Source organism: Rhinatrema bivittatum, chromosome 1 (assembly GCF_901001135.1).
Source record: "Rhinatrema bivittatum chromosome 1, aRhiBiv1.1, whole genome shotgun sequence".
NCBI lineage: Eukaryota > Metazoa > Chordata > Amphibia > Gymnophiona > Rhinatrematidae > Rhinatrema > Rhinatrema bivittatum.
In genome coordinates, this window is record NC_042615.1 from 748,708,045 (window position 1) to 748,723,419 (window position 15,375).

At 47.0% G+C, this 15,375-nt stretch overlaps 1 protein-coding gene across 1 annotated transcript in view; it reads right to left on the reverse strand.

Annotated features, from left to right (window-relative positions):
- The window catches only part of EGFLAM (EGF like, fibronectin type III and laminin G domains), a 343,739-nt gene that overhangs the window by 239,639 nt on the left and 88,725 nt on the right, over positions 1 to 15,375 (reverse strand). The window contains exon 4 of the mRNA XM_029578471.1: positions 13,934 to 13,960. Within this exon, the coding sequence (XP_029434331.1) occupies positions 13,934 to 13,960 (27 nt within the window). The remainder of the gene's footprint in view (positions 1 to 13,933; positions 13,961 to 15,375) is intronic.

Sequence of the window (15,375 nt, forward strand, 5' to 3'; positions counted from 1 at the left end):
GAAAAAAACTCAGTAAGGCTGTCTTTCGGTAGCTGAAGAAAGGGGTGGGCCTCTGGACTGATGTGTGAAATTACAGGAACGAAAATTAGCAGGTAAGAACCAATTTTCATTTCCTGAACATACCTAGATCAGTCCAGAGAAGTGGGATGTACCCAAGCCACCCTACAGTGGGCAGGAACCCGAAAGACCCGCACGCAGAACACTCTCACCGAAGGATGATTCATTAGTAGCTTTTACATCCAGTCAATAATGCTTAGTGAAAGTGTGCAAAGAAGACCACACCACCGCCCTGCAGATTTCCTGAGGCAACAGCAACTGACATTCTGCCCAGGAAGTAGCCTGGGCTCTGGTGGAATGAGCTCTGAGACCCAAAGGCACTTGGCGCCCGCGGGCTATGTATGATGAACAAATGGCCTCTTTAATCCAAAGAGAGATGGTCGCCTTAGATGCTTTGTCCCCCTTTTTAGGTCCACCAAAGAGAATGAATAAATGATCAGAACGTTGAAAGTCATTGGTAACTTCCAGGTAACGCAATAAGATGTGTCTCACGTCCAACATATGCAGATCCCTGCCCTGGGAGGACTCACGAGATCACTGAGGGAAACCCGGAAGCTCCACAGTCTGATTGACGTGAAAGGCCGATACAACCTTCAGAATGAAGGACGGAACCGTGCACAAGGACACCCTATCGTTGTAAATCCGAAGAAAGGGATCCCAACACGACAATGCCTGTAACTCTGAAATCTGACACGCCGAGCAAATGGCCACCAAAAAGACCATTTTCAAAGTCAGATCTTTCAACGAAGCTCTGCAGAAAGGCTCGAAAGGGGGACCACAGAGCACTCGAAGAACTAGATTCAATTTCCAATCTGGGCACACAGAATGGCCTCAAGTGTTTAACCCCCTTGAGAAACCTAGTAATATCCGGTGCACTGCCAGCGAGCAGCCGTCAAACTTGCCAAACAAGGCACCTAGTGCTGCCACTTGAACATGAAGGGAATTGAACGCTAACCCCTTAGCGAGCCCCTGTTGCAGAAACTCCAGAACCTGTGGGACATCCACTGCTAACGGATCGCAGGAACGCTGTTGACACCATGCCTCAAACAGCTTCCAAACTCTCACATAGGCCATAGAGGCTGGGTGTCTCACCTGCAGAAGTGTAGAAATGACCTGTTCGGAATAGCCCTTCAAGCGTAAACGTCGCCTCTCAAAAGCCAAGCTGCGAGAGAGAAGTGATCCTCCCAATCAGAAAAGATGGGAGCCTGCCGAAGCAGACACGGTAGATAAGCGAGTTGCAACAGGCCCTCTAGAGCCAAGTGAACCAGATCTGTGAACCACGGATGACGTGGCCACTCTGGTGCTACTAGCACCACCCTGCCTGGATGGAGTTCTCTGTGACGGAGAAGCCGACCGATGAGAGGCCAGGGAGGGAAGGCATAAAGTAGTATTCCCATGGGCCAGGGGCGCACCAGGGCGTCAAGACCCACCGAGCCTTGCTCTTGTCGACGGCTGAAGAAGCATTCTGTCTTTGCGTTCGCCCACGTTGCCATCAGATCCAACTGCGGTATGCCCCACCTGGTGCAAATGAGGTTCCAGGCTTCGGGAGACAGCTCCCACTCTCCTGGATCGAGCTATTGTCTGCTAAGAAAGTCCGCCTGCACGTTCTCCACTCCTGCAACTTGAGACGTGGCAATCCCCGCCCAGGCGAACAGGGTTCGCGCCTCGAGCGCTACTGTAGGACTTCTTGTCCTGCCTTATAGAAACATAGAAATAACGGCAGAAGAAGACCAAACGGCCCATCCAGTCTGCCCAGCAAGCTTTCGCACTTTTTTTTTCTCTCTCACATACTTATCTGTTTCTCTTGGTTCTTAGTAACCTTTTTTTATTCTATTTCCCTTCCACCCCGCCATTAATGTAGAGAGCAGTGTTAGAACTGCATCTAAGTGAAATAGCTTAATTTAGTTAGGGGTATTAACCACAGCAATAAGCAAGCTCCACCCATGCTTATCTGTTTATTCAGACTGTGTAATTCAGTCCTTGTTGATTGTTGCCTGAATATAGATCCACCTTTCTTCATTCCCCCCTGCCGTTGAAGCAGAGAGCCATGTTGGCTATGCATTGAAAGTGAAGTATCAGTCTTGCTCCCCTGCCGTTGAAGCAGAGGGCTATGCTGGATATGCGTGAAGTGTCAAACTTCCTCCCCTGCCGTTGAAGCAGAGAGCTATGCTGGCTTTGCATTGAAAGTGAAATATCAGACTTGCTCCCCTGCCGTTGAAGCAGAGGGCTATGCTGGATATGCGTGAATTGTCAAATTTCCTCCCCTGCCGTTGAAGCAGAGAGCTATGCTGGATATGTGTGAAGTGTTAAACTTCCTCCCCTGCTGTTGAAGCAGAGAGCTATGCTGGATATGTGTGAAGTGTCAAACTTCCTCCCCTGCCGTTAAAGCAGAGAGTTTTGCTGGATTTGCATTGAAAGTGAAGTATCAGGTATTTTTTGGTTTGGGGTAGTAACCGCCGTAACAAGCAAGCTACTCCCCTGCTTTTATGTGGTTGCAAATCCTTTTTTCCACATTTCCTCTTGCCATTGAAGCATAGAACAATGTTGGAGTCGCATTATTGAATAAGGATATTCATCTCCAGGTAGTAGCCATTAGGGATGTGAATCGTTTTAGGACGATTAAAATTATCGTCCGATAATTTTAATATCGTCTTAAACCGTTATGGAACACAATACAATAGAGATTCTAACGATTTATCGTTATAAATCGTTAGAATCGTGAGCCGGCACACTAAAACCCCCTAAAACCCACCCCCGACCCTTTAAATTAAATCCCCCACCCTCCCGAATCCCCCCCAAATGACTTAAATAACCTGCGGGTCCAGCGGCGGTCCGGAACGGCAGCGGTCCGGAACGGGCTCCTGCTACTGAATCTTGTTGTCTTCGGCCGGCGCCATTTTCCAAAATGGCGCCGAAAAATGGCGGCGGCCATAGACGAACACGATTGGACGGCAGGAGATCCTTCCGGACCCCCGCTGGACTTTTGGCCGGCGCCATTTTCCGTACGAAAACGATTCGCGGCGGGAAATTGCTCCCTGACCTCCGCTGGACCTCCAGGAACTTTTGGCCAGCTTGGGGGGGGCCTCCTGACACCCACAAGACTTGCCAAAAGTCCAGCGGGGGTCCGGAAGGACCTCCTGCCGTCCAATCGTGTTCGTCTATGGCCGCCGCCATTTTTCGGCGCCATTTTGGAAAATGGCGCCGGCCGAAGACAACAAGATTCAGTAGCAGGAGCCCGTTCCGGACCGCTGCCGTTCCGGACCGCCGCTGGACCCACAGGTTATTTAAGTCATTGGGGGGGGGGGGGTTCGGGAGGGTGGGGGATTTAATTTAAAGGGTCGGGGGTGGGTTTTAGGGGGTTTTAATGTGCCGGTTTTGCGATTTTACGTTTTTTTCGATTTTTTTACGATTTTTCATGATATTTTACCCCCCCAAACGGCAACAATACGATTCCCTCCCCCTCCCAGCCGAAATCGATCGTTAAGACGATCGAGGACACGATTCACATCTCTAGTAGCCATCATTCCCTCAAGCCACCCCCATGCCTCTTCTCTTCATTCACATCCTCTAGACTTTATGGATCCACAGTATTTATCCCACGCCCCCGGTTGATGTAAGCCACTGTCCTCGCATTGTCGGAGAACACTCTCACCATTCTGCCCCAGATCCAGTGTAGGAATGCTTGTAGGACAAGCCGAACCACTCTTGTCTCGAGTCGATTGATGGACCATGCGCCCTCCAAAGACCTTGGACCAGAGACCTTGGGCGGATTTGTCCACACACACTGCTCCCCAACCGGATAGGCTGGCATCGGTGGAGATTATCAGCCAATTCGGGGTTTCCAAGTCCTCCCCCTGTTCCAGATTGGCACGGGAGAGCCACCACGACAGACTGACTCTGGACTCTGGAAGCAACGGAATCGGTAGGTGGAATTGTTCGGACACCGGACTCCATCGAGATAAAAGTGCACGCTGCAACGGTCGTAAGTGAGTGAACGCCCACGGCACCAAATCCAAGGTGGAAGCCATGGACCCCAGAACTTGTAGATGATGCCACACTGTGGGAGTCGTCCTCCAAAGGAGAGAATGGATCTGGTCTTGCAACTTTGTCACCTGGTCCACCACCAGAAACACCTTGCCACACAAGGTGTCGAACTGGGCTCCCAAGTAAATCAACTCTTGAGTGGGTTCCAAGTGACTCTTCTGCACGTTGATGACCCAACCGAGCGACTGTAAGGTCACCATCACCATGCGCACTGATTTCCCGCAGTCCTCCCGTGACTTTGCGCGAATCAGCCAGTCGTCCAGGTAAGGATGGACTAAAATCCCCTCCTTGCGAAGGAAGGCCGCTACTACCTCCATCACCTTGGTGAACATCTGAGGAGTTGTTGCGAGACCAAACGAAGAGCCCGAAATTGGAAGTGCTTGAAACGCAGAAACTGCTGGTGGTTCAGCCGGATAAGGATATGCAAATATGCCTCTGTGAGGTCCAGGGAGGCTAGAAACTCCCCTTTCTGCACAGCAGCCATTACCGTCCTCAGGGTTTCCATTCGAAAACGAGGGACCTGAAGAAAGCAGTTCACCTTCTGAAGATCGAGGATGGAACAAAAGGTGCTCTCCTTCTTGGGAACCACAAAGTAAACCGAGTACCTTCTCCATCCCTGCTGCGTATCCGGAACTGGGACAATTGCTCGCAGCTCGAGAAGACGTTGCAGAGTTACCCGAACCGTGTCACATTTGGCGTGAGAGGCCACGCGGGACTCCACAAAAATCTCCCGAACCGGGCGTGAGAACTCTAGCGTGTAGCCATCTCTGATCATCTCCAGAACCCAGCAGTCTGAGGTAATCCTTTCCCATTCCGTGTAAAAGTTTTATAATCTGCCTCCGACAACTTCGCGACAGAATGGGTGCTCGTGGCTTCATTGGGAGGGTTTACTGGTTTCTGTGCCGAGGTGTCCAGAGTCTTTACCGGAGCGATGGCCCCCGCGAAAGGACTGCTGACGTCCCGGAGCTTGCTTAGGAGCAGAAGGCATGGAATATCTGCCGGTTTGAAAATGGCAGTACTCCCGAAAGCGAGACCGGGGGGGAAAACCTTCTTAGAAGATCTCCTAAGTTCTGGTAACTTATTGCCCTTAGACTCCACGAGCAGTTTAACCAACTGATCGAGTTCCTCTCTGAAAAGTAGCTTGCCCCTAAAGGTGAGATTACAAAGCTGGGACTTGTAGGACAAGTCCGCTGCCCAATTTCAAAGAAAGTGAAGTCGACGTGCCGCCACCACGGACACAATACTCTGTACAGAGGCCTGCACCAGATCATAAAGCGCATCTGCCACATACACGATGCCCACTTCCAATCATGCGGAACGCAGGGCATCACTGCCAGCGGTCCCGGAACTGGCAGCAGAATCTTGTACCCAGCAGAGGCATGCCCTCTGCATAAGGCTAACGCAAACTGCCGCACGCAGGCTCAACGCGGCCACTTCAAAGACCCGCTTCAACTGGATCTCCAGCTTGCGGTTCTGCATGTCCTTCAAAGCGGCCGCCCCAGCTACCGGAATCGTGGTCTTCTTTGAGACCGCAGACACCGCCGCATCCACCTTCAGGATCTTCAGGAGGTCTAAAACATCTGTCAACAGAGGATATAGTTTTGCCATAGCTCTTCCCACCTTCAGTCCCGCATCTGGAGCAACCCACTCACAGGTAACCAGCTTGCGGACCTTCTTAGGTAGAGGGAAGGACATTGTGGGGCCCCAGATCCCATCAAGGACCGGATTAAACCCTTCGTTGTCGGAGTCTTCTTGGGAAACCTTCAGGCCCAGGACATCCAACACCTGGGGATAAGTGGGCGCAACTCATCCCGCTTAAACAGACGCACCACACTGGGATCATCCACCTCTGTAGGCTGGACGTCGTCATCACCGTCCGGGTCATCCAGATCCACATCTCCCAAATCTGGAATCGTGTCCGGCTCTGCGAGATCCACGGCCGAGGCTGCCCCCGAAGCCGGATCCTGTGGCCCTCGGACTTCTTCCACCGGACGAGAGCACTCTCCCAGACGCTGCTGTGGCTCTATGCTCCAACCCAGCTTTATAGGCGGTTCCGACCAGTCCTCCGGCTGCCCCTGTCTTTTAAACGCTGTATGCTTCCTTGCCAAAAAGGCTTGGTGCATCAGCAAAATGAATTCAGGGGAAAACCCCTCCGGGGAATCATGTGGTGCTGAATCACCAGCCCCAAGAGTGAGATTGTCCCCCATTGGGGCTAAAATGGGGGAAGAATCCTCTTCACCCGATCTGCGGCGTGAGGCCTCTGTTCCCCCCCATCACGGGAGGGAGCAGCCAACTCAGATGAGCCTTCCATCTCCCAGGAATGTGCCTAATACAGGGAGGCCGGATTAAGTAAGTGCCCGCGTGCCCCACACACACGGGAGGCTGCCAGCCTGGATCACGGGCCCAAAAGCAAGGACGCGCCGCCATGTGGTCCGCGATGAGGAGAGAGGCCTAGCCCGAGAAAAATTGTGCGCTGCCAGTGACATGGGAAAAAATGGCACTCCGGTCCCAATCGAAACAGCTGAGCTGCTAAGCGCGGCGAGACGAGCTGAAAATGGAGCCGCCAAAAAAATCACTCCTCCTCCCTCCAGACGCACCCCAGAGCCCCGGGAACCGAGGAAATTCACAGCCAGGCTCCCTGAACGGCCGCCAAAAAGCAGGCATGCCCCCCCCCCCCCCCCGCACCGACTCCTCACCTCAGCTTAAAAATGCCAGCAAGAACTGTTGCTTTTTTTTTTAATTAACTTTATGGAGCCAATCTTCACCTTCTGCAGGGGTTAAGGGAGCAGCTGAGGCAGCTTTGGAGTTGAGTAGCCAGGAGCCCCTCGCCTTCACCCCCGAGCTGGAATGGGTGAGACCCAGATAGGGGTGTCTAACCCCCCAGACACCCGGCTTCGACTGAGGGATGGCCCAAGAAGGTGCCTTACACCTCAGGAAGCGACCGTAGGAAAAAAAGAAAAAATCTATCTATCTAATCTGAAAAAATTCAAACTAAGAAACACTAAGACTGCAGGTGTATCTCTACCAATCTGCTGGAGTCAGAGAAATACTGAGGGACTGCAGGTGGCAATATAGTACAGGTCCAGTGGATAGTGCCATCTTTATTGATGTGACGATCAGAATGTAAAAGCGTTCATTGTTGGAATATGAGAAGACAAGATTTCGAAGAGCCTAAGATGTTGGCGGGGTTCTAAAAAATATATATTCAAGTTTAGATTGCATTAGATTGCATGAGATATTGTGCATTTTCAGCATATTGAAATTATCACTTGGGGATGGTGTATCACATTATGATAAAATGTTTTTATGTATGTGACTGAATGATTGAGGTATGGATGAATGATTGTGCTAGAGAGCATTTATTGTCTAGATAGGATTGCTTTTATATACATTTCTATGAATAAACAAGCATTTCGTTGGAACTGAATGTTGAAAGATTTTTTAGTTCTCTTAATTTCATGTGAATATAGTATATATGGCAGTGCCCAAAGTTTTTCTCTCTGACTCCATCTGCTGGTAGGGATACACAACCCACTTCTCTGGACTGATCTGGGTATGTTCAGGAATACTGTGTACAGTTCTGGTCGCCACATCTCAAAAAAGATATAGTTGCGATGGAGAAGATACAGAGAAGGGTGACCAAAATGATAAAGGGGATGGAACAGCTCCCCTATGAGGAAAGACTAAAGAGGTTAGGGCTGTTCAGCTTGGAGAAGAGACGGCTGAGGGGGGGGGGGGGGGATATAATAGAGGTGTTTAAAATCAAGAGAGGTCTAGAACGGGTAAATGTGAATCGGTTATTTACTCGTTCGGATAATAGAAGGACTAGGAGGCACTCTATGAAGTTAGCATGTAGCACATTTAAAACTAATCGGAGAAAGTTCTTTTTCACTCAGTGCAGAATTAAAATCTGAAATTTGTTGCCAGGAGATGTAGTGCAGTTAGTATAGCTGGGTTTAAAAGAGGTTTAGATAAGTTCTTGGATGAGAAGTCCATTATCTGCTATTAATCAAGTCGACTTAAAAAATAGCCACTGCTATTACTAGCATCAGTAGCATGGGATAGACTTAGTTTTTGGGTACCTGCCAGGAACTTATAGCCTGGATTGGCCACTGTTGGAAACAAGATGCTGGGCTTGATGGACCCTTGGTCTGAACCACTATGGCATGTTCTTATGTGTACCTGTCCCAAACAGCTACTAGTAACATATAAGGGAGGGATTCCACCTACATGCCTTGAGCCTTGAAGGATAGAATTCCCCCCATTAGACAAAAACCCATATCTCAGGGCAAAAAAGACTAATCATTCTGCAATTGGAACTTAGCCCTGGGAATTATTGTGGCTATAGCTAAATTCAACAAACACCCTGCATTGGAGTTACATAGGGATCATCTCATAATAAGCAATCTGCTCTTAATCTTGGATGTCCATGGGCAGTTGTAAAATCTCAATTCTGTTCCTCATAACTTTGACCTAGAGTGATTCTGTGGATACAGAAATTTTTGAGGATACCTGTGCAGTGCCAGCAGAGACCCTAAGCAGGGCACCTTACTTCCTACTCAGTCCTCCAAGCCCTAAGTGTTTGAATGAGACAAGGAGTGAGACAAGGAACCTAAGTTTGCATAAAAGAGGGAAAGAGGGGGCCTGTCTGAGTGAATGAGGTTGGGGCCAGAGCCAGTGCCTAGGGCTTGGAGGTCCTACTGGTGGCCCATATTCTCAGCAAAAAAACCTGCGCCTCCATAAGTACTGTTCATCTGTGTGGAGTTCTCCAAACTCTGTGTTGCAGTTCTTGTTCTTGATATCCTCCTAGTTCTAGTTCTTGCCTTACCTTGTTTCTTTTTGTGTCTAGTTTGTTCTTGTTCTGTTCAGCCCTGTATTTGGCCCTAGTATTGTGGCCTTCTTGTTTTCTGCTTTCTGTGGCCTCCTGGTAACCATTTGTTCTGTGTCAGTCATGTTTGTCTTGTTGTTTAATGGGCACCCTTTAGTTCCTGTCTCAGCCCCAGCTCAGTCCTATCTGCTTTCTGGCTATCTTTTGGTTCTAGTGTGTATGCACCTTCTGCTAAGTCCTGCTGGCCAGCAGAAACTGAGGGCTCAATCTGAGAGGGAGGTGGCTGGTCAGGCAGAAGATTCCAGGTGACAGGCCAGTTCTGTCCTGAAAAAAGCCTGCTCCTCCTGGGTCCAGACCTGCCCCTGCTCTGGGGTTAGCACACTTCGGCACCAATGCCATCACAAAATTATGGCACAATTTGCATCCTGCTACAGAATCCAATCACTGCCACAGAATCTGTATTTTGAAAATGCGTAAATAGAACAAAAATAAAACCACTGTTTATGTTAATAACGAGCAAAAAAAAATTACACAAATTGTTTCAAAATTGCTAGCTTTCTTCTTAATAGTACATGCACAAAGATTGGACACATGATAACAGACACAAGAAGGGGTTGAATTAGCATTAGTTTGAAACTTGTGAGCCATAGCAACAATCATCATAGCCTCAGCAGCTGGGATTGAAGCCTTGACTACTATTAGTGTTATTGCCCATAAGTTTCAAACTTATATTAATTCAATCTCTTTTTGTAACTAGCTTTCTTGAGTAAGCAGAAAGAATGTACCATGTTAGTCTGCAAAACAGGAAAGGGTATTAGGTACCCTAGGTGAATCTTCAATCTTGTGCCCTCCCCCTTTCATACCCACCTATCAGCAGCAGCTCTGGCACAGCATCTTTCTTACCCTCGGCCAAGTTCTGCACACCCCCCCCCCCACCTCACCCTCCCTTTAATGCCATCCACAGTTGTTACAGGTTCACTCTGTGGGTGTGGCACAACACAAAGTCACAAAGGGCCAACATCCTGCTGGTTCCCTTCCTGGCAGGACCTGCTACAGAAAACACAAGGCCGGTATCCCCCAGGCAACTACCCTGGCGAGATCTGCTACTCCAGACACAAGACCGATATCCTGAAGGCTCCAGAGGGACCTGCAGTGATAGAGAATCCCAAACTTTCAGCCTCCCTCCTGATAATTGTAAGATTGCAACTATTGTCTTTGCCATATCTGTACATTACTTTTGCTGCTTTTCTTTCTGGATTGTAAACTAGCATTGGTAATAAAACATTGTTTATCCTGGCATTCCTAGAGCAATGCTGGAAGTGTCTGGGATCACTGTCTACTACAATCCTAGGTTCCAAAATTGGGTGAGCATTCATGTACTGGATGGGAGGGCTTTGGGGCAGAGTGGCAGCATGTGGAGGGCAGAGGCCTGAAGCCACTTTATTTATGTCATATTTACCAAGGAAGGAGGAGTGAGGGCTGGAGTTCTGACGTTGACAACTGATACATATTTTTTATTTAAAAGCAAGCTGGTGGTGCTCTTATCTGTTAGCAAAGGCAGCAACTCAACTTTAAAAAGGAAATTCAGGGCAGGGCCTCCAGCCCTGTAGTTTGAGGGGCACGGGGCCAAACCCTTGCCACTGCTTATGGGCACCCAAAATATATATCCTGTCCTGCTCAAGGTGCCAACAATCTACAAAAGTGACAAAAAGAAAAGAAGAGATTATTAATTCTGCAATTTAAGTCCACAAAAAGAGAGGATCGAAACCAAATTATGAACAAGAAATTCAAATATGAAAAGGATAAAAAGAGGAGGAGTGAAGCCCTCAATCTCAATAATGTTTGTAATCCTGCCTAGGGTCACTAGAAAGAACTGGAGAGTTAGAGCTGTTCTTTCTACAAAGGGAGTTCATGAAGAGGACAGAGCTCTGTGAAAACAGTGCTCAGCAGGATGCAAGGTTTTTTATTTCTTTGCTTGTTTTTGAAGGAAGGCTGGATGAGGGTGTAAATACTGCTTCAACATGAAGCAGAGGAGAAGTAGTTGATACTGAAGATGAGTTGAAGAGTGGAATGTGAAGGCAGAAGGAAAGTCCTAACTCAGGATTCCACCTAGGTAGGTAAGTAAAAGTGAGTTTAGGAAGTTCATATTCAAACTATTTGCAGCCTTCAGGTGTGAGGTGGTGGTGTAAGAATATTTCGTTCCTGATCACTAAGAGCCATCCAGACAGAGGACCTAAACACAATGAAGAAAGAGTTAAATCCTGCTGGGAAAGCCAAAGTAGAGAACTAGGGACGAGTTGCTGCTTGGAGTTAACGCTGAAGCTTTGAATTAATATCAGAAGAGAAGTTTGTTTTTTGGCCCTTGAACTGTTCTACACCTGTAAGCAGGGCTGGTGCGTCCCAAAAAGTGAACAAGGCGGTCGCCTAAGGCACCAGCCATTAGGGGGTGGCAAAGAGCAGCCATATGGGGCTGTGAGCAGAGCTCATCCCATTCATTCTGAGAGGAGTAGAGACTTGGCATGCTGCGAGCAGCGCCTCTGTTTGTGTGCGTATTAAAGATGTGAATTGGTACCGGACTCGTTTCCGGTATCGGGTTCATAGTAAAACCATGGGAAATCTTCGTTCACAGTTCTGAACACTTTTTTTTTTCGGCTGTCCGGAGCCGAAAAAAAAAAAATACCCTGACCCTTTAAATCGAATTATTTATAATCCCTCACCCCCGCTGGACCACCAGGTACTTTAGAAAAGTTTTGGGGGGGGGTCGGCAGGGTGGGGGATTCTAAATAATGAGATTTAAAGGGTCAGGTGGGTTTGGGGGTTGTTTTTGTGTGCCCTTTCTTCTCGCCCCCTCCTCAAAACGATAAGAGAACCTCACGAAAAGTTAGTGGGGGTTTTCTATCGCTTTCGAGGACCCCCCGATTCCTGACGGATGAGAAAATATCGTACAATATTTTCATCCGTCAGAAAAACAATTCACATCCCTAGTGCATATGTGAGTGAGAGAGACTGTGAGTGTATGAGAGAGAGCAATGGTGTTAGTGAGAGAGAGGGAGGAAGCCTGTGTAAGGATGCATGTTTGAATGAGATAAGGAACCTAAGTTTGCATAAAAGAGGGAAAGAGGGGGTCTGTCTGAGTGAATGAGGTTGGGGCCGGAGCCAGTGCCTGGACCGGGGGGGTTGGCGGTGGTTCGCCAAGGGCGTCTAATACCCTTGCGCCGGACCTGCCTGTAAGTGATTGTTTTGTTCCACCTGTTTCTGCCAGCTTTTCTCTGCCTTTACTGGCATTGTATCCTAATAATTTTGGTGTGCTTTTTGCACTTGGATAATTTTTTTGTACACTCTAAATAAAATATTTTTCTGTGGACCCTTGCTTAGTGTAAGTCTCACCTGGGCCTTCCAGAATTTTCCTGGTCATCCAGCTGGTGAACTCTGGTGACTTTTACCCCATTCCAGGGCTGCAAAAGTATCACTCACCAGCGCCAAAGTCACCAAAGGTGACCCCAGTGAAAGAGGGTTAAATGTTCCTAATGCAGGCACTATCTACTAATCGAGTGTTTCCCAACTAGTGTGTCACGGCACAGGTGTGCTATCAGGCCCGATCAGTTGTGCCTTGGAATAGCCATCATTGTGATACTCGGGTCAAGACCAGCACCTGGACTCTGCCCCAGCACTTCACAGCAACAAGACATACCAGCAGCAGCCCATAAATATGCAGAAGCTCCTTTCTGAGCACATGTTTAACTACATATGCCTCTTCTTCCCAGGGTGGGAATTAATGGGCAATGGATAGCTGTGCCCCATTATGTGAAGGACACACTTTGCACACAGCAGGTCCTCCTCTTCCCCTTCCTGTGAAATTGTACTGTGGTATGCTGCCAGTTCATCCAACTGGGGACAAACATGGCAGCATATCACAGTACATCTTCACGGGAGGGGGAAGTCAACTCTTCAGGATTCCGGGCAAGGACCGGTGGGGCAACATGCAGCAACAGACTGGCAGGCACCGCAGAGGGTGGGGGCTTGCAAATTATACAACAGTGGTTACTACAGGTTACGCAACACCTGCAAGTTCAGCAACTGCTGCGGAAGGGGTGCGGGGAAAGTCACCCACAATACATACATGGCAAAGGAACAGACGGGGCTCGGAAGTGCTGCAGAACTTAAGGGGGGGGTCAACAAACACAGGTTTGGGGAAATGCCCCCACACCAATTTGGCTAGACAGGCTTCGGGAAGAATTACAGGACTAGCCGGAAGCACAATTTATTTTAAATGGTTTCAGCTTCATGTTCAGCATTCCTTGCAAAGGCCCGCAGAATGAATATTATGCCAATAACCTCAGGTCTGCCAAAGAACGCCAAGACTTGGTGAATAAAAAGCTAATGAAGGAACTGGGATTAGGAAGAACAGAAGGCTCTTTCACCCAAGTCCCCCTTAAGAACCTCCACGTTTCACTGTAGGGGGCGAGTCCAAAGAAGGAACTTGGGAAATCCTGTTTAATTCCTCACTTGTCATACCCTGAAAAGGGGCTCGTGAATGATTTCCTGAATCCACAATTGTGCTCGGTGGAATCATACCCATGCATATCAATATTGTGTGATGGCTGCGATTCTTGCCATCAATTTGTCTCCTCAGTATTTCCAGCTCTTATTATTATGTATTCAGTTTGAATGATAGTCCTCTGATACCGTGACATCAAAGCTGATACACAGAAACCAGATTTGGGAATTAAATCCAGGTTTCCTATACTGCAGTGAATAAAGCAGCCACTGTCATATCAAATTGCAGGGATGTGTCTTTAATTTATTTTTTAAATAATATGCACTATTTTGATTTTGTGTGCACTAAATTGAAACAAAAATTAAACAAATAAGAAACAAATGAAATAAATGGGGAAAAAACAAAATGAATACAAAAATAACCAAAATTTTCCAGCTGCACATCCCTATCAGATTGGCCTTTGAAGTAAAATAAATTCTATTAGTTAAGGTTCAAAATATACTTACAAAAATAGTTTGTCCATCAAAATGCCCCTGAAAAAAAGAAATATGAATTAATCATATAAAATAAGATAAAAGATAATGACAAATTAAGAGTCATTGGCTTAAACTTCTTCTCAATAGGGCACTCAATGTTAAATAGCTCAATAAACCCTCAAGAGGAGAACATTACTTCTCGGTAGAACATTATACAATGTTATTTTTTCTATGATTTAGGGATTGTTCAGAGACATTGACAGGTACCTAAAGGATCATGGGCATAGGTCCACAAGCTCTCCCTCCCCCTCAAATTTTGATAATTAAATAACTCAATCACAATCAGCAACTTTCCCCACCCCCACCAAGAACAATTTTGTAAAAACACATACTTGGACATCACAATCAAAGATAAAATGTTAAATTATCTCTGTTCTACATTTCTATGCAGCTGTCACCAGGAACTCATTTTATAGGACCTATTACAGGGAAACCATCCAATTAGTTCTATCCTGGCAAGGACCCTATGGCTCTCTCCACACCTGTCTCTTACCGAACTCCATCCATGCAGAGACATGAGGCCGTACTGCAAACATTTTGCAGTACGGCCTCATGTCGCAAGATGCTGGGCATACCTGTTGGTGGCATATATAGACAGAAGGACTTTCTACACAACAGAGAAACCCTTGACCAAGTTCAACCATCTAGTAAAACTGTCACTAAAATTATTCAATAGCATAATTCTTCTATATGGGAGTGAACTCTGGTCTATACAGGATAAGACAGAATTCCAAAATAAACCTTGCACCTCAAGTTCTACAATAACCTGCATTCACAGAAATCCTCCTACAAAGAGTAGAACCAAAACATTTCCCCTTACTATGCACCATAGAAAAATAATATTCAAATTCTGGTGTAATCTCAGTAACAGCAATATAAACCCCCTCCGCTACAAGGAACATTGTAAAAAATTAAACCCTGCAAAAGATTTATTCAGAATCTATTGCAAACCTGCCATACCATAACATACTAACTGCTAGACTTAAACAGTAACAAACCTGCCCATGAAAAAGGCAATACTGCAAATATTATACCAGGCCCTAAAACACCAATTCACCTCCTATTAGGAAAAGAGAAAAGTCAGGCAGTTACAGATCCCTACACATAACTACACAGTTGCAGAATACCTCACCAGGTTCACACATACAGAATACAGATAGACCCTCAGCAAATGCAGAATAAAGAGACCATAATGTATAAATAGAAAGGTGCAGTCAATAACTGAACTGGAAATTACAACAAGACAAAGTCTGTATGCAGTCCTGCAATGGAAAAGCAGATTCATCACCATTCCTCATAAAACATCAAACAATAAAATCAAGAAGTATAAAACATAAATCTTATCAGTACAATCATACTAATCAAAAGAATAAATATTTCAAAAAAGCTGATGAATAGAACATCCAATAAAT